Here is a 27,618-nt window from a genome sequence, read left to right as displayed (position 1 = left end):
TGGCTAGAAAATAGCTAAAAAGTCTGAGAAGTCGTAATTGTCTTTCCAGCTTCCGTTCCCATGTGAGCTCAAGTGAAACTATCATCATTTGGGGCAGTAACAATCGGGTAGTATTATCTCTATTTTACAGATGAGGATAGAGTGTTCAGAAAAATTTGGTACCTGACCACAGGGCTTCCATTTTTAAGTTTGATCCTCTGTCTCCTAAACTTCACTATCTCTTGTCCAAGTTAACCTTTATCTCATTTTTTTAGCTACTTAATTAGTAAATGATTTCAAACCTTTAGTCTGAATAACTGGAATAAAATAACTGGTTTTGCTTTCAGGTACAGATGAAAGACATAGCAGAAGAGCTCTTACTACAGAAGCCTGAAAAGAAAATCGGGGTCTGGAAGGCAAGTAATGTTTATTATATTTTTCCTCTTGTAAGTTTTGCTCTGTCAAAGTATTGTTTTTCTTTCCCCTTCTTGTTCAAAAATCCTCACTGAAGACACACTGTTTTCTAAACTGACAACTGAGCACTGATACTGTTTTTAATTGATGAATGGAATTTGGAGGAAAATGTGACTCTATCAGAACTCTGTTCTTTTTTTATATATATACTTTAAGTTGTAGGGTACATGTGCACAACATGCAGGTTTGATACATAGGTATACATGTGCCATGTTGGTTTGCTGCACCCATCAACTCATCATTTGCATTAGTTATTTCTCCTAATGCTACCCCTCCCCCAGCCCCCCACCCCCCAACAGGCCCCAGTGTGTGGTGTTCCCTGCCCTGTGTCCAAGTGATCCCATTGTTCAATTCCTACCTATGAGTGAGAACATGCAGTGTTTGGTTTTCTGTCCTTGTGATAGTTTGCTGAGAATGACGGTTTCCAGCTTCATCCATGTCCCTGCAAAGGACATGAACTCATCTTTTTTATGGCTGCATAGTATTCCATGGTATATATGTGCCACGTTTTCTTAATCCAGTCTGTCATTGATGGACATTTGGGTTAGTTCCAAGTCTTTGCTATTGTGAATAGTGCTGCAATAAACATATGTGTGCATATGTCTTTATAGTAGCATGATTTATAATCCTTTCGGTATATACCCAGTACTGGGATTGCTGAGTCAAATGGTAATTCTAGTTCTAGATCCTTGAGGAATCGCCACACTGTCTCCCACAATGGTTTAACCAGTTTACACTTTCACCAACAGTGTAAAAGTGTTCCTATTTCTCCACATCCTCTCCAGCATCTGTTGTTTCCTGACTTTTTAATAATTGCCATTCCAGCTGGCGTGAGATGGTATCTCATAGTGGTTTTGATTTGCATTGCTCTGATGACAAGTGATGATGAGCATATTTTCATGTCTGTTGGCTGCATAGATGTCTTCTTTTGAGAAGTGTCTGCTCATATCCTTTGCTCACTTTTTGATGGGGTTGTTTTTTTCTTGTAAATTTGTTTGAGCTCTTCGTAGATTCTGGATATTAGCCCTTTGTCAGATGGACACATTGCAAAAATTTTCTCCCATTTTGTAGGTTGCCTGTTCACTCTGATGGTAGTTTCTTTTGCTGTGCAGAAACTCTTTAGTTTAATTAGATCCCATTTGTCTATTTTGGCTTTTGTTGCCATTGCTTTTGTTGTTTTAGTCATGAAGTCCTTGCCCATGTCTATATCCTGAATGGTATTGCCTAGGTTTTCTTCTAGGGTTTTTATGGTTTTAGGTCTAACATTTAAGTCTTTAATCTATCTTGAATTAATTTGTGTATAAGGTGTAAGGAGGGGATCCAGTTTCAGCTTTCTACATATGGCTAGCCAGTTTTCCCAGCACCATTTATTAAATAGGGAATCCTTTCCCCATTTCTTGTTTTTGTCAGGTTTGTCAAAGATCAGATGGTTGTAGATGTGTGGTGTTATTTCTGAGGCCTCTGTTCTGTTCCATTGGTCTATATATCTGTTTTGGTACCAGTACCATGCTGTTTTGGTTACTGTAGACTTGTAGTATAGTTTGAAGTCAGGTAGCGTGATGCCTCCAGCTTTGTTGTTTTTGCTTAGGATTGTCTTGGCAATGAGGGCTCTTTTTTGGTTCCATATGAAGTTTAAAGTAGTTTTTTTCTAATTCTGTGAAGAAAGTCATTGGTAGCTTGATAGGGATGGCATTGAAACTATAAATTACTTTGGGCAGTATGGCCATTTTCATAATATTGATTCCTCCTATCCATGAGCACGGAAAGTTCTTCCATTTGTTTGTGTCCTCTTTTATTTCATTGAGCAGTGGTTTGTAGTTCTCCTTGAAGAGGTCCTTCAGATCCCTTGTAAGTTGGATTCCTAGGTATTTTATTCTCTGTGTAGCAATTGTGAATGGGAATTCACTCATGATTTGGCGATCTGTCTGTTAATATTGTATAAGAATGCTTGTGATTTTTGCACATGATTTTGTGTCCTGAGACTTTGCTGAAGTTGCTTATCGGCTTAAGGGGATTTTGGGCTGAGATGATGGAGTTTTCTAAATATACAATCATGTCATCTGCAAACAGGGACAATTTGAATTCCTCTTTTCCTAATTGAATACCCTTTATTTCTTTCTCTTGCCTGATTGCCCTGGCCAGAACTTCCAACACTACGTTGAATAGGAGTGGTGAGAGAGGGCATCCTTGTCTTGTGCCAGTTTTCAAAGGGAATGCTTCCAGTTTTTGCCCATTCAGTATGATATTGGCTGTGAGTTTGTCATAAATAACTCTTATTATTTTAAGATACATTCCATCAATGCCTAGTTTATTGAGAGTTTTTAGCATGAAGGGCTGTTGAATTTGTTGAAGGCCTTTTCTGCATCTATTGAGATAATCTGGTTTTTGTCATTGCTTCTGTTTATATGCTGGATTACATTTATTGATTTGCATATGTTGAACCAGCCTTGCATCCCAGGGATGAAGCAGACTTGATTGTGGTGGATAAGCTTTTTGATGTGCTACTGGATTTGATTTGCCAGTATTTTATTGAGGATTTTCGCATCGATGTTTATGAGGGATATTGGTCTAAATTTCTCTTTTTTCATTGTGTGTCTGCCAGGCTTTGGTATCAGGATGATGTTGGCCTCATAAAATGAGTTATGGAGGATTCCCTCTTTTTCTATTGATTGGAATAGTTTCAGAAGGAATGGTACCAGCTCCTCTTTGTACCTCTGGTAGAATTTGGCTGTGAATCCATCTGGTTCTGGACTTTTTTTGGTTGGTAGGCTATTAATTATTGCCTCAATTTCAGAGCCTGTTATTGGTCTATTCAGAGATTCAACTTCTTCCTGCTTTAGTCTTGGGAGGGTGTATGTGTCCAGGAATTTATCCATTTCTTCTAGATTTCCTAGTTCATTTGCATAGAGGTGTTTATAGTATTCTCTCATGGTGGTTTGTATTTCTGTGGGATCACTGGTGATATCCCCTTTATCATTTTTTATTGCGTCTATTTGATTCTTCTCTCTTTTCTTTATTAGTCTTGCTAGCAGTCTATCAATTTTGTTGATCTTTTCAAAAAACTAGCTCTTGGATTCATTGATTTTTTGAAGGGTGTCTTGTGTCTCTATCTCTTTCAGTTCTGCCCTGATCTTAGTTGTTTCTTGCCTTCTGCTAGGTTTTGAATGTGTTTGCTCTTGCTTCTCTAGTTCTTTTAATTGTGATGTTAGGGTGTCAATTTTAGATCTTTCCTGCTTTCTCTTGTGAGCATTTAGTGCTATAAATTTCCCTCTACACACTGCTTTAAATGTGTCCCAGAGGTTCTGGTACATTGTGTTTTTGTTCTCATTGATTTCAAAGATCATCTTTATTTCTGCCTTCATTTCGTTATTTACCCAGTAGTCATTCAGGAGCAAGTTGTTCAGTTTCCATGTAGTTGTGCAGTTTTGAGTGAGTTTCTTAATCCTGAGTTCTAGTTTGATTGCATTGTGGTCCAAGAGACACTTCGTTGTGATTTCTGTTCTTTTACATTTGTTGAGGAGTGCTTTACTTCCAATTATGTGGTTAATTTTAGAATAAGTGTGATGTGGTGCTGAGAAGAATGTATATTCTGTTGATTTGAGATGAAGAGTTCTGTAGATATCTATTAGGTCTGCTTGGTGCAGAGCTGAGTTCAGGTCCGGATATCCTTGTTAATTTTCTGTCTCATTGATCTCTCTACTATTCATAGTGGGGTGTTAAAGTCTCCCATATTATTGTGTGGGAGTCTAAGTCTCTTTGTAGGTCACTCAGGACTTGCTTTATCAATCTGGGTGCTCCCCTGTATTGGGTGCACATATATTTAGGATAGTTAGCTCTTCTTGTTGAATTGATCCCTTTACCATTATGTAATGGCCTTCTTTGTCTCTTTTGATCTTGTTGGTTTAAAGTCTGTTTTATCAGAGACTAGGATTGCAACCCCTGCTTTTTTTTTGCTTTACATTTGCTTGGTAGATCTTCCTCCGTCCCTTTCTTTTTAGCCTATGTGTGTCTTTGCATGTGAGATGGGTGTCCTGAATACAGCACACTGATGGGTCTTGACTCTTTATCCAATTTGCCAGTTTGTGTCTTTTAATTGGGGCATTTAGCCCATTTACATTTAAGGTTAATATTGTTATATATGAATTTGATCCTGTCATTATGATGTTCGCTGGTTATTTTGCCTGTTAATTGATGCCAGTTTCTTCATAGCATCAATGGTCTTTACTTTTGGCATGTTTTCATGCTGGCTGGTACTGGTGGTTTCTTTCCATGTTTAGTGCTCCCTTCAGGAGCTCTTGTCAGGCAGGCCTGGTGGTGACAAAATTTCTCAGCATTTGCTTGTCTGTAAAGGATTTCATTTCTCCTTCACTTATGAAGCTTAGTTTGGCTGGATATGAAATTCTGGGTTGAAAATTCTTTTCTTTAAAGATGTCGAATATTGGCCCCTAGTCTTTTCTGGCTTGTAGGGTTTCTGCCAAGAGATCTGCTGTTAGTCTGACGGGCTTCCCTTTGTGGGTAACTTGACCTTTCTCTCTTGCTGCCCTTAACACTTTTTCCTTCGTTTCAACTTTTGTGAATCTGACAATTGTATCTTGGGGTTGCTCTTCTCGAGGAGTATCTTTCTGTTGTATTCTGTATTTCCTGAACTTGAATGTTGGCCTGCCTTACTGAGTTGGGGAAGTTCTCCTGGATAATATCCTGAAGAGTGTTTTCCAACTTGGGTCCATTCTCCCCATCACTTTCAGGTACACCAATCAAATGTAGATTTGGTCTTTTCACATAGTCCCATATTTCTTGGAGGCTTTGTTCATTTCTTTTTACTCTTTTTTCCTCTAACCTTGTCTTCTTGCTTTATTTCATTAATTTGATCTTTAATCACAGATACCCTTCTTCCATTTGATCAAATTGGCTATTGAAGCTTGCGCATGCGTCACGAAGTTCTCGTGCCATGGTTTTCAGCTCCATCAGGTCATTTAAGATCTTCCCTACACTGTCTATTCTAGTTATCCGTTTGTCTAATCTTTTTTCAAGGTTTTTAGCTTCCTTGCGATGGGTTCGAACATCCTCCTTTAGCTCAGAGAAATTTGTTATTACCGACCTTCTGAAGCCTACTTCTGTCAGCTTGTCAAAGTCATTGTCCATCCTGCTTTGTTCCATTGCTGGTGAGGAGCTGCGATCCTTTGGAGGAGAAGAGGTGCTGTGATTTTTAGAATTTTCAGCTTTTCTGCTCTGGTTTCTCCCCATCTTTGTGGTTTTATCTACCTTTGGTCTTTGATGTTGGTGACCTACAGATGGGGTTTTGGTGTAGATGACCTTTTTGTTGATGTTGATGCTATTCCTTTCTGTTTGTTAGTTTTCCTTCTAACTGTCAGGTCCCTTAGCTTCAGGTCTGTTGGAGTTTGTTTGAGTTCCACTCCAGACCCTGTTTGCCTGGGTATCACCAGTGGAGGCTGCAGAAGAGCAAATATTGCTGCCTGATCCTTCTTCTGGAAGCTTCGTCCCAGAGGGGCAGCTGCCTATATGAGGTGTCTGTCAGCCCCTACTGGGAGGTGTCTCCCAGTTAGGCTACATGGGGGTCAGGGACCCACTTGAGGAGGCAGTCTCTCCGTTCTCAGAGCTCAAATGCCGTGCTGAGAGAACCACTGCTCTCTTCGGACGTTTAAGTCTGCAGAAGTTGTCTGCTGCCTTTTGTTCAGTTATGCCCTGCCCACAGAGATGGAGTCTAGAGGCAGTAGGCCTTGTTGAGCTGCGGTGGGCTTTATTTTCACATCATAGTACAGCAGTTTTCAACATCTGACCCACGTTTCAGTGACTTGCCCAAGAACCAGATGCATTGTAGAATTCTGATACATCTCTTCAAGAGCCCCCACATTGCATGCCAAGAATGTTGCAGGACTTTTCCTTTGTTCAGCTAAAGACTGGGTTCTTGTCCATCCCATGGCCAGGAAAATTTAGGCTTGGAGACAGTTTAAAGGGTGAATAAAGCTGGGTTTTATTGGGTGAAAAGGCAGGGGGAAAAAAGCGAAACAGGGTTCCTCCACAAGGCCAGAGTCCCCTGCTAGAGGCCTCCCGTCGGCCCTTGGAATTCAGAACTCTGTTCTTTTTTAAAAAATTATTTTTATTATTAGGGTCTTGCTGTGTTGCCCAGGCTAGTGTGCAGTAGTATGATCATAGCTCATTATCACATCTAACTCCTGGGCTCCAGTGATCCTCCTGCCTTCACCTCCTGAATAAGGAGCTCTATTCTTAAAGAAACCCTTGACCTGCTCAACCTTGGAAGTGTGTGATTGCCTTAAATATGTATTTTTCTTTATTCTGCATGTCATGGATTTACTGAGACAAGCTGTGCATTCCAACATATGATAGTTTATTATTGAGAGTAAATTACACAAAAATGAGCAGCATACAGCAGAATCAGCAGGTTAAATCATCTTACATTATGACTTTTATTTATCTATCTATCTATCTATCTATCTATCTATCTATCTATCTATCTATCTATCTAGAGACAGAGTCTTGCTCTGTCGCTCAGGCTGGAATGAAGCGAGACAATCTCAACTCACTGCAACCTCTGCCTCTCAGGTTCAAGCAAGTCTCGTGCCTCAGCCTCCCCAGTAGTTGGGATTACAGGCACGCACCACCACACCCGGCTTATTTTTTGCATTTTTGGTGTAGATGGGGTTTTGCCATGTTGCCCAGGCTGGTCTTGAACTCCTGAGCTCAGGCAAGCCACCTGTCTTGGCCTCCCAAACTGCTAGGATTACAGGCGTGAGCCACCACACCTGGCACATTATCCCTTCTATTTAAAACTGCATTTTAATCATAACTGTACGCCACTCTCAGGCATCCTCACAAGGGCACTTTGCCGGCAGGAGCACACATAAAAAATCAAATCAAATTGAAATAGAAATAAAAATATTAAAAGCAAAAAGATAGAATTTTAGCTTTAAAAGAATTAAGATAACTATCATTTTGGTGACTTAAAACCACTACAATATAATACCTGTCTAGAAATGGCCTATTTTACTTTGTAACAAGCATCATAAACATAGTCTTCCTTTTGAGCTTATAAGTTTATGTGTATTTATCCTTCTGCAGGTCCTAATAAAATGTCCAACTAGACCTAGGTGACCCTCTGCTAACTAACAAAAATAGATGTTTATTTGAATATTGGAGGAATGTATGTAACTGTTAATATGCTCTTTTGTGTATTTTCCTCTTGAAAAGAAATAAACTTTTTTAATGTTTGTTTTTTGCTATAATTTTGATTGAAATATTACATAGAATGGAATTATTTTTATATAATTCTTTATTACATATATTTTATTATTTTGTTTAAATTACAAGTTTTAAATTTCTAAGTTTTAGTATCTTAAGCAGATCTTAAAATGTTATTTGCTGAGTGGGTTTTAAATAAACATCCCAGTGTAATACATAGTTGTTCCTATTTGTAGGGCTATAATTTTAATATGGACCATATGGTGGGGGTCTTAACTTTTTGTCCAGAGAACATGACATGTGTCTTACTAAAATAGTGATGGACATCTATTCACTTTATCTGGGTTAACGGCACCACCATTCATCTAGACTGCCTGGAGTTGCCTTCACTTTTCAGTTTCCAATTCAGATGTCATCCTCAAGGCCCTTCTCTGTAAAGGTTTTACTCCTCCAGGCAGAATTAGTTACTCCTTCCTTTGTGTTACCATGGCACTTTAACTCTCTAAACACTTAAATTGATGGTCACATATTTGTTTCAAGGAATTTATTTTATGTGTTGCTAAATCCATCTAAATCATTGTCTTTGGAATGATACTTCCTTGCATGATTGTAAGCTAAAAATCAGCTTTGGGGAACTTAAATATTAAAATCTATTTAGTGAATTCAATAAAATCGATTTCTTATGTTTTGAATCTGAAAGGCTAAATAGGGTTGAATATGTGATTTTAAATGGAAAAATTTTAAAAAGTAGATATTTTATATTTCCAAATTGTAAAGATATAAAATAAATGTTGATAAAAATACCTTTAGGTGTCACTAAAATGCCATGGGTGCTTCTAGCTTTTATGTTATGTAAAGTAAACCATCAGTCAAAGGAATTTTATTAAAATAATTTATTAATAATCATTATTTGTTATCATTATTTTAAATCGTAATTTGTTAAAATAACAAAGATGTCTCATCTAAAAATATAATATTTTCAGGATAAAATTATAGTGAAGCTCTATAGTAAATTATTTAACTTATAGAATCAATTGATAATTTTTTCTTAAAAATGAGAAATATATTAAATGTTTAACTACTTTTACTTTTTAAAAGACAGGAGAATTATATATTAATATATAACGTAATAATAAAATAAATAATGTAATAACATATAACATTATGATTACTTTGCTCTGTTTAAGCACAGAACTCATACAATGCACTAAAAAGTAGTTTTTCACCATAATCTCAAGCTGTAATAACTGTTAACATTTTTAAACAATGTAGTCATGCGGTCTAAATCGTCTAGTCATGTCTTTTTCACTCTGCCTCCTAAAAATGAAGCCATAAAAATATAAAGGAGACAAAAGAGAAAGGAACAGGTGAAAATGTTGCGAAATTCTATTATAGCCATGCCACGCATTTCAACAGGCAAAATTATAGGAGATAGAAGTTGGTAATTCTTAGCCTAATTAATGAACTAATTTCCTATATTCTCTGTTTTGGACAGCCTGTGGAGAGTAAGTGGATCTCTTCATCTTGTAAAATCATTGCTTTTCGCAAAGCATTATTGAATCCAGTTACTTCAAGACAATTTCAACGTTTTGTGGCTCTAAAAGGAGATTTATTGGAAAATGGTTTACTCTTTTGGCAAGAAGTACAAAAATATAAGGTATTGTATTGGGAGCTGGAGAAAACCACCTGTTTTGAGGAGGAAATGCATTAAAATGTCAGATTTTTAACTAACTTTATGCACAAGATTTGTATAAGGTATCCCAATTTTGCTATCTTCTTCCTACCAGTATATAAATATTGAGATGTTTATTTTCCAATATCTAGATACATTTATTATTATATAGTGAAGAGTAAGAGTGAGCCCTGGAATGATAATACAGGTTGGGCATTCCAAGTCTGAAAATCTGAAACCTGAAATGCTCCAAAATCTGAAACTTTTTGAGTGCCAACGTGATACTTAAACTGAATGCTCCTTGGAGTATTTCAGATTTTGGACTTTTGGATTTGGAATGCTCAGCCAATAGGTATAATACAAATATTCCAAAACCAAAAAAGAATCCAAAATCTAAAACACTTCTGGTCCCAGCATTTCAGATAAGGGATACTCAACCTGTATTAGGTTTTTTTCAGGTATTAACATACATATGATTTAATGAGAACCTTCCTGAAGAGAGTTTTAACTATATTTCTACATATCAATTATATCTTAAATGTACTGTACATATTTTTTCCTAACAATGTCTATATTTGGTGTATCCATACAACCAAGATCTCTTTGTAAGGATCCCTCCCAGCCATATTTATAGTAATAGTAATCAAAGATACTGGATTATGGATAAATAAACCAACAGAGAAGAGAAAGTAATTAGAAAGAATTAGAGATGAAAAAGAATAGCCAAATTCTTAACAAAATAAGTAAAAGAGAAATGGGTAGGTACAAAGGCAATTTATTTTCAGGGTTAAGTGTTTAATGTAATCATACAGAATCTTTGCATTGAAGAGGAGGAAGGGACTTTCCATGTTATGTTGTCTAGACTTGAATAAAGAAATGTTGTCAAGAAATACTGAAAGGTATTTTAGTCTTTGCTTAAATGCTCCCAGAGGTAGCAGTCTCATTTCCTTGCAAGCAGTCTATTCCATCCCATTGTAAACGTGAGGAATAAAAATTAACAATTTAGGAGCATAATGCTTTCAAATGGCCTATAACTATGTATTATGTGACACTAATACAGTTGTTCAACATATAGTTAGTAGTTGCTCAATAAAATTTATTTCCAAGCTTTTCCAACATACAGTAAACTGTTTTCTACCCTTTTCTGTTATCAGCAGTTTTTGTACTATTCTCAGCTGAGACTGTAACATTAAAAAACAATTTTTTTTTGAAACAGGGTCTCATTTTGTTGCCCAGGCTGGAGTACAGTAGCACAATGACAGCTCACTGCAGCCTTGACCTGCTGGGCTCAAGTGATCTTCCCACCTCAGCCCCCCAAGTAGCTGGGAGTACAGGCATGCACCACCATGCCTGGCTAGTTTTTAATTTTTTTGTAGAGATGGGGTCTCCCTATGATGCCCAGGCTGGTAAAAAAAATTTTTTTGAGAGAAGTTTTTTCACAATCTTTCACATGAGCAATATTAAAATAATTTTTTTGAGAATTAGAAAGGAAGTAGAGTGTGTTTTCCATAATAGATAACTTTTTTATTATGGGTGGGCAGAACTATCTTTAAGCTAATATGAATATGAACAAGTCTAACCTTGCTAGGACAAGAGGTAATGAGATAAACTTTGTAAAATAGGTATTTTAAAAACCAACTATAGACTTATACACAGTGAACCCTTAGTTTTATGACTTTCTCCTTTAAGGCTGCCCTTGGTCTCCATTTTAATGTCTTTTCTACAATGTAGCATGACAGACTTACGATACTAGGTAGCTATTAAAAAGCATGCTATAGGAGTAAATTTGTTTATATAACAAACATTTATTAAGTATCGAATGTTATTATGCTAAATTGTAGGCGTAAAAAGGTGAATACAACACACTGCCCTCTTTCAGGCAGGAGGACATCCATGAAAACAAATATTAGGAAATAATGTTGATTCTGATCCATGTTCTGACTAGGTATAGTTTTAGCACAGAGGAGAGAATGATGGGGTACGGGGACAATAGGTCAGGGAGGTCTCAGCAAGAGTGATGATACTTGCATTGGACCATGAGGGAGTTTGCCAGTTGGGAGGCATTTATTCCACTTGATAAAGTCTAACCGAGCTAACTCTTATAGGGCTTACTCTTATTAAGTGTTTACTATGTGCCAGATATTGTCTTAATGCTTTTCATGTAATAATGAATTTATTCTTCACAAGAATCCCATGAGGTCAAGGATGTCATTCTCATCACTTCACAGATGAAACTAATGCACAGAAAGGCTAAGAAATTCCCGACATCACACAGCTAATTAACTGGTAGAGCTGGACTTTGAATTAGGTCATTCTATTGCTAAAGCCCATGCCCGCAACCACTAAGCTGTGCTGCTTCTCCGTATTGATTGTGATAATATACAAAGAGATGGCTGGAGTAATCTTAGTCAAACATTACTCGGGATTGTGAAAAGTTGGAAAGAACCCAGTTGTACAACAAGGACATTGGTTACTAACTTATGATATATCTATAAAGTAGAACATTTTCTAGCCATTAAAAATGTTCCAGGAGAATAATCAATGATGGGAAAAGATGTTCTGCTCATTGATCTTTTTTTAAAAACTAGCTACTAAAAATCAGTATGGTTTAATCTAAAGCGTGTGTGTGTGTGTGTGTCCATAAAGAAAAGACTGGAAGGACTTATTTATCCGACAAATATTTATTAAGCACCTACCAAGGGCCAGGCCAAATCCTGAGGATACAACTGTGATCAAAACAGTCTACCCTGTTAGAGCATATAGTATCAGAAGAAGGACAAATGAGTGGTAGACAAGGCAATTATAAGAGTGTGATTAGTGCAACAAGGGAAGAAGCACAGTGTGCTATGGGAATACCTGAGATGGACATCTCTCCTGGACTGAGAGTTACAGAAAGCTTACTAGAGGAAAGTATGCTTAAACTGAGACCTTAATAATAGGCAAGAGTTAACTAAGCTAATGGCACAACAGGGCAGAAAAGTTAGAAAAAAAAATCAGTTATAATTCTGTCCAAATGCTGTCCTTTTACTCAAAATTATAATTGCATAGCTTCACAAATTTGTTTTATTTCACAAGCCTTATATTCCATAGTTAGGAGGCTAATTGAATAATATAAAATAGGCTTTTTCTTTTCTTTTCTTTTTTTGAGACACCATTTTACTCTGTTGCCCAGGCCGGAGTGCAGTGGTGTGGTAATGACCCGCTGCAGCATCGACCTCCCTGGGCTCAGGTGGTCCTCCCACCTAAGCCTCCCCAGTACTGGGACTACAGGCATGCACCACCACACCCAGCTAATATTTTGTATATTTTTGTAGAGACAGAGTTTCACCATGTTGCCCAGGATGGTCTCAAACTCCTGGGCTCAAGCCATCTGCCTGCCTCGGCCTCCCAAATTGTTGGGATTACAGGCATAAGTCACCACACCTGGCCTAAATAGGCTTTATTCTAAGGTGATGCTAAATTGAGTATGAAGTGCTAATTGTCACAATGTAACATTATATTAAGCTTTTTTCACACTTATACCAAATTACATATAAAGTTTTACATGAAAGACATCAGAATTTTTATTTCTTTTATAATATCCATAGTAGAGCTATTACAATGCTCAGCCTATACTGGATACTTAATAAATGTTGGTTCATTTCTGGGCCTAAAGTGAGAAGTTTCCAAATTTGTTTGCTTTCTGATGATTTGGAAAATAATGTCTTTGACAGAGAAATGCCATAATTCAAGCTAAACTACCTCTTTATTTAAAAAAATGATAGTCCTACATCTGTGACTTTAAAACTAGCTCATTTTGGGCAAAGGACATGAACAGATACTTCTCAAAAGGTACATAAATGGCCAAGAAACATGAAGAAATGCTCAGCATCACTAATCATCAGAGAAATGCAAATCAAAACCACAGTGAGATACCATCTCACACCAATCAGAATGGCTATTATTAAACAGTTGGAAAATAACAGCTGCTTCGTGAGGCTGCAGAGAAAAGGGGGCACTTACACACTATTGGTGGGAATGTAAATTAGTCCAGCCACTGTGGAAAGCAGTCTGGAGATTTCTCAAGGAAATTAAAACAGAGCTACCATTTGACCCAGCCTTCCCATTACTGGATGTATACCCCGAGGAGAATAAATAATTCTGCCAAAAAGATAAATGTGCACATATGTTCATCACTGCACTATTCACAATAGCGAAGACATGGAATCAACCCAGGTGCCCATCAGTAGTAGATTGGATAAAGAAAATGTGGTACATAGACACCATGGAATACTACATAGCCATAAAAAATGAAATCATGTCCTTTGCAGCAGTGTGGGTGGAGCTGGAGGCCATTATCCTAAGAGAATTAATGCAGGAAAAGAAAACCAAAAACCATATGTTCTCACTTATAAGTGGGAGCTCAACATTGGGCACACATGGACATAAATATGGGAATAGTAGACACTGCTGACTACTAGAACAGGTAGTGAGGGGAGGGTGAGTTGAAAACCTACCTGTTGGGTACTACGCTCACTACCTAAGTGACAGGATCTGTACTCCAAACCTCAGCATCACGCAATATTCCCATATAACAAACTTGCACATGTACCCCCTTTGTCTAAAATGTTGACAATTTTTTAAATGGCTCATTTTAATGTATGATCATTAATTTTAGGTTATCTATAAAGAGGATAATATGATAGGGTAACTACACAACATAGATAATAAAAGATATAGAATGGCACACCTGTTGACAACCAGCATGCCCACTACTTTTTGAGCCTAAATCACCTTGGCATAGAAGCAGGACTGGATGGGAAAGCTTTTATATCCACCTGTAGGCGGAGTTAGGTGCCTATTCTCAATGTTCTCCTAGGATACTATGTATACCTCTATCATAACATTTATTAACTATCCAAAATTGGAGCAACATGTCCTCACACTTCTCCTCCAGTGGAGATTGAACCTTAAAAGGGAAGGGGCTGTGTCTTGAGGCTCAGCTCAGTGTCTGGTATATAACAGGCCCTCATTATATGGTTGTTAAATGAGTCAAAGTAGATACTAATGTCATTCCTTTGCCTAGAGGAATAAGTGATCAGGATTATATGAAATCTGTATTTATGTAATGTAGATGTATCAAAGTCTTAGGTTCCTCAAATCCAAGAGAAAGAAAATCTATAATTTTTTAAAGACAGCCTTGAAATATCCCATTGCCTTCTTGACCTAAAGTTGAAATATATATATTAATTGAAACACATATTGATACAGTTCTATTAAGTGTTCTAGTAATGCATTAATTATATACCGTTCTATCTTTCCTTCTGTTCAGGACTTGTGCCATTCTCATTGTGATGATTCTGTCATCCAAAAGAAGATTACAACTATTATCAACTGCTTTATTAATTCCAGTATTCCACCAGCTTTACAAATTGACATTCCAGCAGAGCAAGCCCAGAAGATTATTGAACACCGGAAGGAGTTAGGACCATATGTATTTAGAGAGGCACAGGTAAGAGATCAGGGCATGTGGCTAAGCATATTTTAAAATAGATTGACAATCCTTTTAAAGATAGATATTCTTTTGGGCCAGGCGTGGTGGCTCACGCCTGTAATCCCAGCACTTTGGGAGGCTAAGGCAGGCAGATTGTTTGAGCTCAGGAGTTTGAGACCAGCCTGGGCAACATAACAAAACCCCGTCTCTTAAAAAAAAACAAAAAACAAAAAAAACTGAAAAAAAGTAAATAAAAATTAAAAAGATAGATATCCTTTTAAAGCTTGTACGTTATTCATATTTGACAAGGTTCCAGTCCTCCCAATACTGGGACTTATTCTATTTAATTTAAATAATCTTTGTGTATGCAACTGAAATATAAAAAGCTAGTAACTTAAATGCAATTTTTTCATGATCATATACAGTAAATAAAATTAAATATTACCTTTTGGCTTTCCATGGTTACCATATTTGTTTTTAACTTGTTAAACTCCAGCTAATTCCTCCTTTCTTTTCCACCATTCATATTTCCTTTTAAAATATCTGCTACCACAAAAATGTGTAAAATATGTGTGTCCCAAGGTTTGTGTATTTTTAAAGATTGGAATATTCACATAGCTCATAAAATAAGTGAGAGGAGATTTAAGTACTCTACCAACATAAAGTATACAAACTCGTGAAAGGAAAATTGTGCCTGTTAACCTGCTCAAGTTACTTCTTTTTAAGATAAATAATAGAAAACAGTGACTTGGTGAACATTTATTTGCATTTTAAAAAGCCTTTTAGTGATGTTGTTCCTAAAAAATGATTAAGAAAAATAAATTATAATAGGGGTAGTAGGGAAGGCCATGTCATGAATGAGGTGATATGAAACAGAGATTTAGGGTATTATTGCCCTTGAGCATGGAAAAAGGCGATTATTCTTAGATTCATTTGTGAGCCGGCTGTGTTCTACGTCCTCTAAGGAACTAAAAGTGGACTCACAATCCAAATTATGCATTAAAATAGGCAGAAATATAGAGGAATGATTGAGGACGTGCTATAGAGAAACATGGTGTCAGAATGGTAACATCTGTTAATGAAAAGATCTTAGAGATAGCTTAGCCTAGCCTGGGTTTCCTAGTAACCAGGCCAGGACTTACCCATTGATATCAAAGGCCTTGAGTCTGACGGTAAATGTCTGGAGCTGCTGATACCATTTGGTTCTGGTATACTCTTCAGGGATTGTAACCAAAGAATTTTATTGGAGTCCTCTAGCCTATGACTTCTACCTGATTTTCTAAAAGGGAGTCCTAGATATATCTTAAATATGGACATTAGAGCATCTGAAAATAAATAATCTTTATTTAGGGGCCTCATCACGCTGAATCTGTTGTTATTCCTGTTTTCCCAAGGAAGTTTAGAGAACGGCATTGCCTCCTATCCCAGGATACAAGCCACAGATCTGGTTGGCCATCTCCATGTCTTCCCTCTATTTCATTTCCTTACCTCTGTATCTAATCCATTCTTAAAACTTACCTAGTTGTCTCCTCGTTATCTGTCATTCTAGCCACACCTCCACTCAGCTACCTCACTTTAGATCTGCAACATGACTCATAATGTATTACAGAAACTCCCTGCCTCTGGGTTCTCTCCAAACCATCCAACTCAGGGCAGACAGAGCAATCCTTTTTGAATGTATATCTGATCATGTCACTTCTCTGCTTAAAATATTTCAATTCCGGCCGAGCACACTGGCTCACACCTGTAAGTAATCCCAGCACTTTGGGAGGCCAAGGCAGGAGGATTGCTTGAGGCCAGGAGTTCAAGACCAGCCAGGGCAATATAGTGAGATCCTGTCTCTACAAATAATAATTTTAAAAATATTTCAGATACTTCCCACTGCCCTCAGAATGAAGTCCATACTCCTAGGTATCTCTCTAGCTACATCTTTTACCACTCCCTGCCATCTCTGCCCTAGTCTAACTGAAATAATTGTAGTTTCATAAGTGGCCCTTACTGCTTTCTCTCCTGAGCTTTTTGCAGTATCATCTTCTCTCCCTTGTTTTTACCTCTGTCGTAACACTTATCACACTAAATTGAAAGTGATTATTCTCATGTCTGACTTTCCCATTAGATTGTAACCTCTTTGAGGGCAGGGAATGGTTCTTGTTTATCTTTGCAGTCCAAATGCCAGGCATAGAGAAGGCATTTTTTGGACACATAAATGAATGATGTGAGAAGAAATACATCATGACAGAAAGGATTAAGATCAAATTGGAAATGAGAGCAAAGTTGAGCAGAAGGGCTGCATAGTAAATTTAAAACTGCTGACAGTTTTAGTGTTGTGTCAGTGTAGCCTCTGTATATCCCTCACTCCCACTCCCAATAGCCTGAAAGTTTGCATCACTCAGCCAAATTTTCACTGGCCCCTTTTTGCTCATACTAAAGCCATTATTTATCTACTGGCAGTGAGTAAAGTAGCTCTATATTTATTAAAACATTTTCTTATCCATAATTTGGTTATCTTTTAAGATTAGAGAGGTACAGGGTAATTTTAATTAACAATATATATTAACCTACAATCTCAATTGCAACTTTTAACAATAGAGTAGTTTTATGCCTTCTATTGAAAAATTGTGTCTTAATTGGGTGACTTTTTCTTAGAAAGCCTTCTAAATGGAAATATATATATTCAAGAACTGGGACTGACTCAGGTTTTGGAAAGATAACTGAGAAGTATGATTAATAGAGGAGGAGGAGTATTTAAGCTTCAGTTCATAATAAAAACTGCCATGATCCCTTAACATTGAAACAGGGGATTACTTAATTAAATGTATGGCAGGTAAATGTAAATGAAAATGTCTTAAAAGCCTGCGTTTCATCAAATAAAGTATCTCTAGATTTTACATTTACACTCCCAAGAGGCTATAGAATTCAATAACAAAACTGTATTTTAAAAGGAGTGAATAATTTTAGTATTACTAATAGCATTCATGTATGGAAAAAAGGAGTAATGAAATATGCCATTTCAGGTCTCTGTTGATCACTGCAGCATTTACTCTTTAAAGATTCCTCTTTTCCCCTATGAGTTGGCTTGGAGCCTAATGGGATGGTTCATTTTTTTCCAGGGTATTAGGTAAAGGCCATTCCTAGCAATAAGATGTTGGACTTGATCTTATGTGGCAAGTCCTACCTTCTTGGAAGTAATGTATGCCTCTGGAACTAATGGAAAAACTTGGCATGAGAATTAGAGCAACTATTCTTATCTCTATAAATATCACAATTAATCACTTAAAGTGTCCTTATAGAAAGCATTTGTCCAGGATACCGTTCTGCTTTTTAAATGTTACTTTTCTTGCTCTCACATAAAAGTAAGAGATTATATCATTTAAAATTTACTCAAGATTTATTCTTAGATCTGCAGCTTTGTTTAAGAGCTTTTCCAGAGGCAAAATGGTATTTCCTTTGTCTAAAAGAAAGAAGAGAGGGAGGAGGGAGTTTCCTTGATGAACTGGATATTTGGAATACTTGCATAAAACAGCAGAGTGTATGGCAGATCAACTAGTATATGTTTTAAAAGAAAACATAAATTTCTTATTTTAAAAGACCTAATGGATTCTTTATTAATACAATCAATTGGTTAGGGAAACGTAAAGAATAAAGTGACTTTTAAGTGTATTTAGTGTATGTTTTTTTAAAAGAAAGACTTCTCATTGGTAATAAAAACCATTGATGATAAGCATGTGCTGAGCAAAACTATACCAAGATGTCTGGAGACAATAAGTTGGAGCAAACATGGTATATATTAAAGACAGAATAGTTAATCTGTTATTATGGTGAATAGAGTTTAAATTGGTACCTTTGTATAAAATTGTAATCTGAGACTTTTTTTTTATACAGATGACAATTTTTGGGGTTCTGTTTAAATTCTGGCCTCAGTTCTGTGAGTTTAGGAAGAATTTAACAGATGAAAATATTATGAGTGTTTTAGAGAGAAGACAAGAATATAATAAGCAGAAAAAAAAATTGGCAGTCCTAGAAGATGAAAAATCTGGAAAGGTGAGACAAGACTCATTTTGGGTTTTATCAGACTTTTAAAAGATATGTGATATGTGTGAATTATAGAATAATTTTGTCTGGGGATATATATAGAGAAGTTATGGAATACAGATATTAGTGGATTTTAAGCCTTCAGTCAGAAGCTTCAGACTTTTGGAATTCCTCTAAATTCATTTCAAATGTCATCTCTTCTAAGTGAAGACTTCCTTGACTCTCTGTGGCAATGCAAGCAACTTGCATCCGCTGCAATAACATTCCTCCACCTTGTAGAGCATGCTTTATATAGTCCTGTGATTAAATTTTTACGTCTGTCATCTTCATTGGACTAAGATCCTCAATGACAGTATCTGCCTTATCCATGTTTTATAAGCCCTTACACTAGTGTCCAGCACATGCTTAATTATTAATATTGTTTATTGAATAAATCAGGAAATGAATGAACAAATACTATGTACTGGCAGGGGCAACATTTTCAATATTAAAATTACAGAATGGGCCAGGCACAGTGCCTCACGCCTGTAATCTCAGCGCTTTGGGAGGCCGAGACGGGCGGATTGCCTGAGCTCAGGAGTTCGCAGCCAGCCTGGGCAACACAGTGAAACCCAGTCTCTACTAAAATACAAAAAAAAAAAAAAAAAATTAGCTGGGCGTGGCAACGTGCGCCTGTAGTCCCAGCTACTTGGGAGGCTGAGGCAGGAGAATTGCTTGAATTCTGGAGGCAGAGGTTGCAGTGAGCCAAGATTATGCCACTGCACTCCAGCCTGGGTGACAGAGTAAGATTCCGTCTAAAAAAAAGAAAAATTACAGAATGATACATTGTGAAATGTGTAAACAAGTCACAAATTGGCCAGCCTCCCTATTTGTCTACTATCTGTCCATTCATTCATTCATTCCTTGGTCTCTTTTTCTCCTTATATTTATCTGTTTTAATTAAGAAGGGGTAATTGCTCCCAAATAACATGTTTCATCTTATTTATAAGCTTATGCCTATTTCATTTTTAAAAATAAATGTAAAAGACACGGAAAGACACAAAAGTAATATAATGAACACTCACATTTATTTGTGCAAGCCAAAGTAAACACTTTTAACATTTTGCCTTATTTTTCTTTTTCCCATTACAAATAAAACATTGCAAGTAAGTAAGATCTAGTAACCTCAGCCCTGAGTTCTATAACCCTCCCTATACCTAGGAGCAGTCCTTAAGTTTGGGATATATTTGTCCAGTTCTTTTTAAAGACAGTGTTTTGGCTGGGCATGGTGCCTCATGCCTGTAATCCCAGCACTTTGGGAGGCCAAGGCGGGCGGATCACGAAGTCAGGAGAACGAGACCATCCTGGCTAACATGGTGAAACCCTGTCTCCACTAAAAATACAAAAAATTAGCCAGGCGTGGTGGCAGGCGCCTGTAGTCCCAGCTACTTGGGAGGCTGAGGCAGGAGAATGGCGTGAACCCTGGAGGTGGAGCTTGCAGTGAGCTGAGATGGCGCCACTGCACTCCAGCCTGGGCGACAGAGCAAGACTGTCTCAAAAACAAACAAACAAACAAAAGACAGTGTTTCATGCATGTGGATGCATTCATAAACAATGCAAAGTACTATTTTTTATGTTTTTTAACTTACATAAATGGTATCATATTGTATTAGTCTGCTCAATCTGCCATAAAAAGCATGTTCATTCTTTTTATTTTATTTTTTTATTTTATTTCTTGAGATGGAGTCTCGCTGTGTCATCTAGGCTGGAGTGCAGTGGTGCAATCTCAGCTCATTGCAACCTCTGCTTCCCAGGTTCAAGTGATTCTTGTGCCTCAGCCTCCTGAGTAACTGGGACTACAGGCACACACCACCATGCCAGGCTAATTTTTGTATTTTTAGTAGAGATGGGTTTCAACATGTTGGCCATGCTGGTTGCGAACTCTTGACCTCCAGTGATCCTCCCACCTCAGCCTCCCAAAGTGCTTGGATTATAGGTTTGAGCCACGGCACCTGGCCATGTTCATTCTTTTTAATCAGCAAATACACTTCTAGAAATTTATTCTAAAGGAGAGAATCAGCTGGGTGTGGTAGCTCCCACCTGTAATCCCAGTACTTTGGCAAGCCAGGGAAGGAGGATTGCTTGAGCCCAGGGGTTGGAGACCAGCCTGGGCAACATAGCAAGACCTCATCTCTACAAATAATTTAAAAATAAATAAATAAGAGAATCATAAACATGCACAAAGATGTATATACACAGCATCACTTATAATAGTAAAAAGTTGAAAATGACCCAAATTGCTTTTTTTGGTCATCTAATTATTTTAATGGCAATATACACTATCATCTGGATATAAAAAGTCAAGGACAAGCTCATCCTGTGAAATGCTAGGCCTTGGATCTTCTCAAATTTGTGCCACACTGGCAAAATATCTTGTCCTTTACAGAATATAGCATAACCCTAGCCAGCTACACAGGAAATTGAGAAATAAAATACAGAATTTCCATTATTAAAGCAAGAGTGAACTGTGTTGTTGATAATATCATCAGGTTAATTAAGGATTATTAGTAATAAGAAAATAATAGGTACTTTTAAAATTCTGTCACCACTGCAAACAGATTTATCAGATGCTGGTTCAACAATATAGAATAATCTTAATATTACAAGTTTCTAATCTAATGCCAATATATTATTATTATCATTATTTTATTAATACCATCTATGCATAGTAACTACATTTTAATGTCTTTTCTTTGGGTCTTTTTTTTTTTTTGAGACGGAGTCTTGCTCTATCGCCCAGGCTAGACTGCCGTGGCATGATCTTGGCTCACTGCAACTTCCACTTCCCATGATCAAGTGATTCTTCTGCCTCAGCCTTCTGAGTAGCTGGGATTACAGGTGCATGCCACACCACGCCTGGCTAATTTTTGTATTTTTTGTAGAGGTGGGGTTTCACCATGTTGGCCAGGCATCTCAAACTCTTGACCTCAAGTAATCCGCCCACCTTGGCCTCCCAAAGTGCTGGGATTACAGGTGTGAGCCACTGTGTCAGGCCTTTAAGACTTCTTTTAATGCATAGGGTTTTATTTTTGTTTTACATAATTATATCCACTTTTTTTTTTTTTTTTGACAGAGTCTTGCTCTGTCATCCAGGCTGGAGTGTAGTGGCATGATCTCAGCTCACTGCAACCTCTGCCTCTCAGGTTCAAGCAATTCTCCTGCCTCAGACTCCCAAGTAGCTGAGATTACAGGCACCCGTTGCCACACCCGGCTAATTTTTGTATTTTTAGTAGAGATGGGGTTTCGCCATGTTGGCCAGGCTGGTCTTGAACTCCTGACCTCAAGTGATCCACCCGCCTCGGCCTCCCAAAGTGTTGGGATTACAGGCATGAGCCACTGCACTCGGCCTTATATCCATTTGTTACATGCAGTTTTAATCTTTTTTTTCTCATTACTATTGTGTCATAAGCATTGTTTACATTAAACATTCTTTGTGAACATAGCATTTTATGACTAGAAAATGTTCCATGGAAGGGTTATGGCCATGGGTTATTTAACCAAACATTTAAATCTAAACATTTCTATCTCACTGTTGCTTATGCTGTTGTAATATTGATCTTGTTGGATAAAATCACCCCTCCCCAACCCCAGCCCATCACCAAAGTTTTGGGTTACTTCATGAAACTATACATTTAAATGTGTAATTGACTGCTGAAAGGGTATAACCATTTTAAGGTATTCAATACATTTACAAATTACTCTCTCATCCAAGTAGTAACCAGGCTCCATTCTGCTTAGCTTCAGAGATCAGACAAGATACAAATTATTCTATTAAAAAGTGTATGCCAATTTAAAATGATCTGCAATCTAAATTGGCAGAAAATACCCATTTTGCTACACTTTTGTTAATAAGCATTTTTTTATTATACTTTAATTTCTGGGATACATGTGCATAATGTGCAGGTTTGTTACATGGTATACATGTGCCATGGTAGTTTGCTGCACCCATCAACCCATCAACTGGGTTTTTGGTTTTTTTTTTTTTTTGAGATGGAGTCTCACTCTGTTGCCTGGGCTAGAGTACAGTGGCGCAATCTCGGCTCACTGCAACCTCTGCCTCCCGGGTTCAAGTGATTCTCCTGCCTCAGCCTCCCAAGTTGGGATTACAGGCGCCTGCCACTACGCCCAGCTAATTTTTTGGATTTTTAGTAGAAACGGAGTTTCACCATATTGGCCAGGCTGGTCTTGAACTCCTGAGCTAGTGATTTGCCCGCCTCGGTCTCCCAAAGTGCTGGGATTAAGGCATGAGCCCCGTACCTGGCCACGTCATCTAGGTTTTAAGCCCCACATGCATTAGGTATTTGTCCTAATGCTCTCCCTCTCCTTGCTGCCACCCCCTGACAGGCCCTGGTGTGTAATGTTCCCCTCCCTGTGTCCATGTGTTCTCATTGTTCAACTCCCACTTATGAGTGAGAACATGTGATGTTTGGTTTTCTGTTCCTGTGTTAGTTTGCTGAGAATGATGGTTTCCAGCTTCATCCATGTCCCTGCAAAGGACATGAACTCATTGTTTTTTATAGCTGCATAGTATTCCATGGTGTATATGCACCACATTTTCTTTATCCAGTCTATCATTGATGGGCATTTGGGTTGGTTCCAAGTCTTTGCTATTGTGAATAGTGCTGCAATAAACATCCCTGTGCATGTGTCTTTATAGTAGAATGATTTATAATCCTTTGGGTATATACCCAGTAATGGGATTGCTGGGTCAAATGGTATTTCTGGTTCAAGATCCTTGAGGAATCACCATACTGTCTTCCATAATGGTTGAACTAATTTACACTTCCACCAACAGTGTAAAAGTGTTCCTATTTCTCCGCATCCTCTCTAGCATCTGTTGTTTCCTGACTTTTTTTTTTTTTTTTTTTTTTTTTTTGAGATGGAGTCTTGCTCTCTCACCCAGGCTAGAGTGCAGTGGCACAATCTTGGCTCACTGCAAGCTCCACCTCCCGAGTTCACACCATTCTCCTGCCTCAGCTTCCGAAGTAGCTGGAACTACGGGCGCCCGCCACCACACCCAGCTAATTTTTTGTATTTTTAGTAGAGACAGGGTTTCACCATGTTAGCCAGGTCGGTCTCGACCTCCTGACCTCGTGATCCACCCTTCTCAGCCTCCCAAAGTGCTGGGATTACAGGCGTGAGCCACCACACCTGGCGTATTTCCTGACTTTTTTCATGATCACCATTCTAACTGATGTGAGATGGTATCTCATTGTGGTTTTGATTTTTATTTGTCTAATGACCAGTGTTGATTAACTATTTTTCATATGTTTGTTGGCCACATAAATGTCTTCTTTTGAGAAGTGTCTGTTCATATCCTTTGCCCACTTTTTGATGGCATTGTTTGTTTTTTCCCTGTAAATTTGTTTGAGTTCATTGTAGATTCTGGATATTAGACCTCTATCAGATGGATAGATTGCATAAATTTTCTTCCAATCTGTAGGTTGCCTGTTCCCTCTGATGATAGTTTCTTTTGCTGTGCAGAAGCTCTTTAGTTTAATTAGATCCCATTTGTCATTTTTGGCTTTTGTTGCAGTTGCTTTTGGTGTTTTAGTCATGAAGTCTTTGACCATGCCTATGTCCTGGATGATATTGCCTAGGTTTTCTTCTAGGGTTTTTAATTGTTTTAGGTTTTATGTTTAACTCTTTAATCCATCTTGAGTTAATTTTTGTATAAGGTTTAAGGAAGGGGTCCAGTTTCAGTTTTCTGCATATGGCTAGCCAGTTTTCCCAACAACATTTATTAAATCGGGAATCCTTTCCTTATTGCTTGTTTTTGTCAGGTTTGTCGAAGATCAGATGGTTGTAGATGTGTGATGTTATTTCTGAGGCCTCTGTTCTGTTCCATTGGTCTATATATCTGTTTTGGTATGAGTACCAGCCTGTTTTTGTTATTGTAACCATGTAGTATAGTTTGAAGTCAGGTAGTGTGATGCCTCCATCTTTGTTCTTTTTGCTTAGGATTGTCTTGGCCATATGGGCTCTTTTTTGGTTCCATATGAACTTTAAAGTAGTTTTTTCTAGCTCTGTGAAGAAAGTCAATGGTAGCTTGATGGGAATAGAATTGAATCTATAAATTACTTTGGGCAGTATGGCCATTTTCATGATATTGATTCTTCCTATCCATGAGCATGGAATGTTTTTCCATTTGTTTGTGTCCTCTCTTATTTCCTTGAGCAGTGGTTTGTAGTTCTCCTTGAAGATGTCCTTCAGGTCCCTTGTAAGTTGTATTCCTAGGTATTTTATTTTCTTTGTAGCAATTGTGAATGGGAGTTCACTCATGATTTGGCTCTCTGTTTGTCTATTATTGGTGTATAGGAATGCTTGTGATTTTTGTACATTGATTTTGTATTCTGAGACTTTGCTGAAGTTGCTTATCAGCTTAAGGAGTTTTTGGCTGAGACAATGGGGTTTTCTAAATATACAATCATGTCATCTGCAAACAGAGACAATTTGACTTTCTCTCTTCCTATTTCAATACTCTTTATTTCTTTCTCTTGCCTGATTGCCCTCACCAGAACTTCCAATACTATGTTGAATAGGAATGGTGAGAGAGGGCATCCTTGTCTTGTGCCGGTTTTCAAAGGGAATCCTTTCAGCTTTTGCCCATTCAGTATGATATTGGCTATGGGTTTTTCATAAATTGACCTTATTATTTTGAGATATTTCCATCAATACCTAGTTTATTGAGTGGTTTTAGCATAAAGAGGTGTTGAATTTTATCAAGGGCCTTTTCTGCATCTATTGAGATAATCATGTGGTTTTTGTCATTGGTTCTTTTTATGTGGTGGATTATGTTTATTGATTTGCATATGTTGAACCAGCCTTGCATCCCAGGGATGAAGCCAACTTGATTGTGGTGGATAAGCTTTTTGATGTACTGCTGGATTCAGTTTGCAAATGTTTTACTGAGGATTTTTGCACTGATGTTCATCAGGGATATTGGCCTGAAATTTTATTTTTTTGTTGTGTCTCTGCTGGTTGTGACCATCATCAGGATGATGCTGGCCTCATAAAATGAGTTAGGGAGGAGCCCCTCTTTTTCTATTGTTAGGAATAGTTTCAGAAGGAATGGTACCACCTCCTCTTTGTACCTCTGGTAGAATTTGGCTGTGAATCCATCTGGTCCTAGGCTTTTTTTAGGTGGTAGGTGACTAATTTCTGCCTCAATTTCAGAACTTGTTATTGGTCTATTCAGGGATTCAACTTCTTACTGGTTTAGTCTTGGGAGGGTGTATGTGTCCATGAATTTATCCATTTCTTCTAGATTTTCTAGTTTATTTGCATAGAGGTGTTTATAGTATTCTCTGATGGTAGTTTGTATTTCTGTGGGATCCATGCTGATATCCCCTTTATCATTTTTAATTGCATCTATTTAATTCTTCTCTCTTTTCTTCTTTATTAGTCTGGGTAGTGGTCTATTTTGTTAATCTTTTCAAAAAACCAGCTCCTGGATTCATTAATTTTTTGAAGGGTTTTTCATGTCTGTATCTCCTTTAGTTTTGCTCTGATCTTAGTTATTTCTTATTTTCTGCTAGCTTTTGAATTTGTTTGTTCTTTCTTCTCTAGTTCTTTTAATTGTGATGTTAGGGTGTCGATTTTAGATCTTTCCCATTTTCTGATGCGAGAATTTAGTGCTATAAATTTCCCTCCTAACACTGCTTTAGCTATGTCCCTGAGATTCTGGTACATTGTGTCTTTGTTCTCATTGGTTTCAAAGAACTTATTTATTTCTGCCTTAATTTTGTTATTTACCCAATAGTCATTCAGGAGCAGGTTGTGCAGTTTCCATGTAGTTGTGCAGTTTCAAATGAGTTTCTTAATCCTGAGTTCTAATTTGATTGCACTGTGGTCTGAGAGACTGTTTGTTATGATTTCTGTTATTTTGCATTTGCTGAGGAGTGTTTTACTTCCAATTATGTTGTTGATTTTAGAATAAGTGCTACCTGATGCTGAGAAGAATGTATATTCTGTTGATTTGGGGTGGAGAGTTCTGTAGATGTGTATTAGGTCCACTTGGTCCAGAGCGGAGTTCAATCCTGAATATCCTTGTTAATTTTCTGTCTCATTGATCTGTCTAATACTGACAGGGGGGTGTTAAAGTCTCCCACTATTATTGTGTGGGAGTCTAAGTCTCTTTGTAGGTCTCCAAGAACTTGCTTTATGAATCTCCTTTATTGGGTTCACATATATTTAGGATATTTAGGATAGTTAGCTCTTCTTGTTGCATTGATCCCTTTACCATTATGTAATACCCTTCTTTGTCTTTTTTGATCTTTGTTGGTTTAAAGTCTGTTTTATCAGAGACTAGGATTGCAATCCCTGCTTTTTTTTGCTTTCCATTTGCTTGGTAAATATTCCTTCATTTGTTTATTTTGAGCCTATGCACATGAGATGGGTCTCCTGGATATAGCACATCGATGGGTCTTGACTCTTTATCCAATTTGCCAGTTTGTGTCTTTTAATTGGGGCATTTAGCCTATTTACATAAGGTTAATATTGTTATGTGTGAATTTGATCCTGTCATCATGATGCTGGCTGATTATTTTGCACATTACTTGATGCGGTTTCTTCATAGTGTCATTGGTCTTTCTAATTTGGTATGTTTTTTGCAGCGGCTGTTACCAGTTTTTCCTTTCCATATTTAGTGCTTCCTTCAGGAGCTCTTGTAAGGCAAGCCTGGTGGTGACACAATCCCTCAGCATTTGCTTGTTTGTAAAGGATTATTTCT

The 27,618-nt window shown here is 37.5% G+C and overlaps 1 protein-coding gene across 6 annotated transcripts in view; it reads left to right on the top strand.

Annotated features, from left to right (window-relative positions):
• Positions 1 to 27,618, top strand: part of RGS22 (regulator of G protein signaling 22) — a 175,241-nt gene that overhangs the window by 123,607 nt on the left and 24,016 nt on the right. For all 6 annotated transcript variants that reach the window (XR_009214775.1, XR_009214774.1, XM_058443770.1 and 3 more), the window contains 4 exons: positions 327 to 395; positions 9,167 to 9,328; positions 14,655 to 14,834; positions 18,699 to 18,857. Coding sequence is in view for 4 of the 6 variants with exons in the window: in XM_058443770.1 (XP_058299753.1) it covers positions 327 to 395; positions 9,167 to 9,328; positions 14,655 to 14,834; positions 18,699 to 18,857 (570 nt within the window). In the remaining 2 variants the exon portion in view is untranslated. The remainder of the gene's footprint in view (positions 1 to 326; positions 396 to 9,166; positions 9,329 to 14,654; positions 14,835 to 18,698; positions 18,858 to 27,618) is intronic.

The sequence above is a fragment of the Hylobates moloch genome, unplaced genomic scaffold (assembly GCF_009828535.3).
Source record: "Hylobates moloch isolate HMO894 unplaced genomic scaffold, HMol_V3 SCAFFOLD_9, whole genome shotgun sequence".
NCBI classification, from domain to species: domain Eukaryota; kingdom Metazoa; phylum Chordata; class Mammalia; order Primates; family Hylobatidae; genus Hylobates; species Hylobates moloch.
This window is presented reverse-complemented; position numbering and strand designations above follow the sequence as displayed.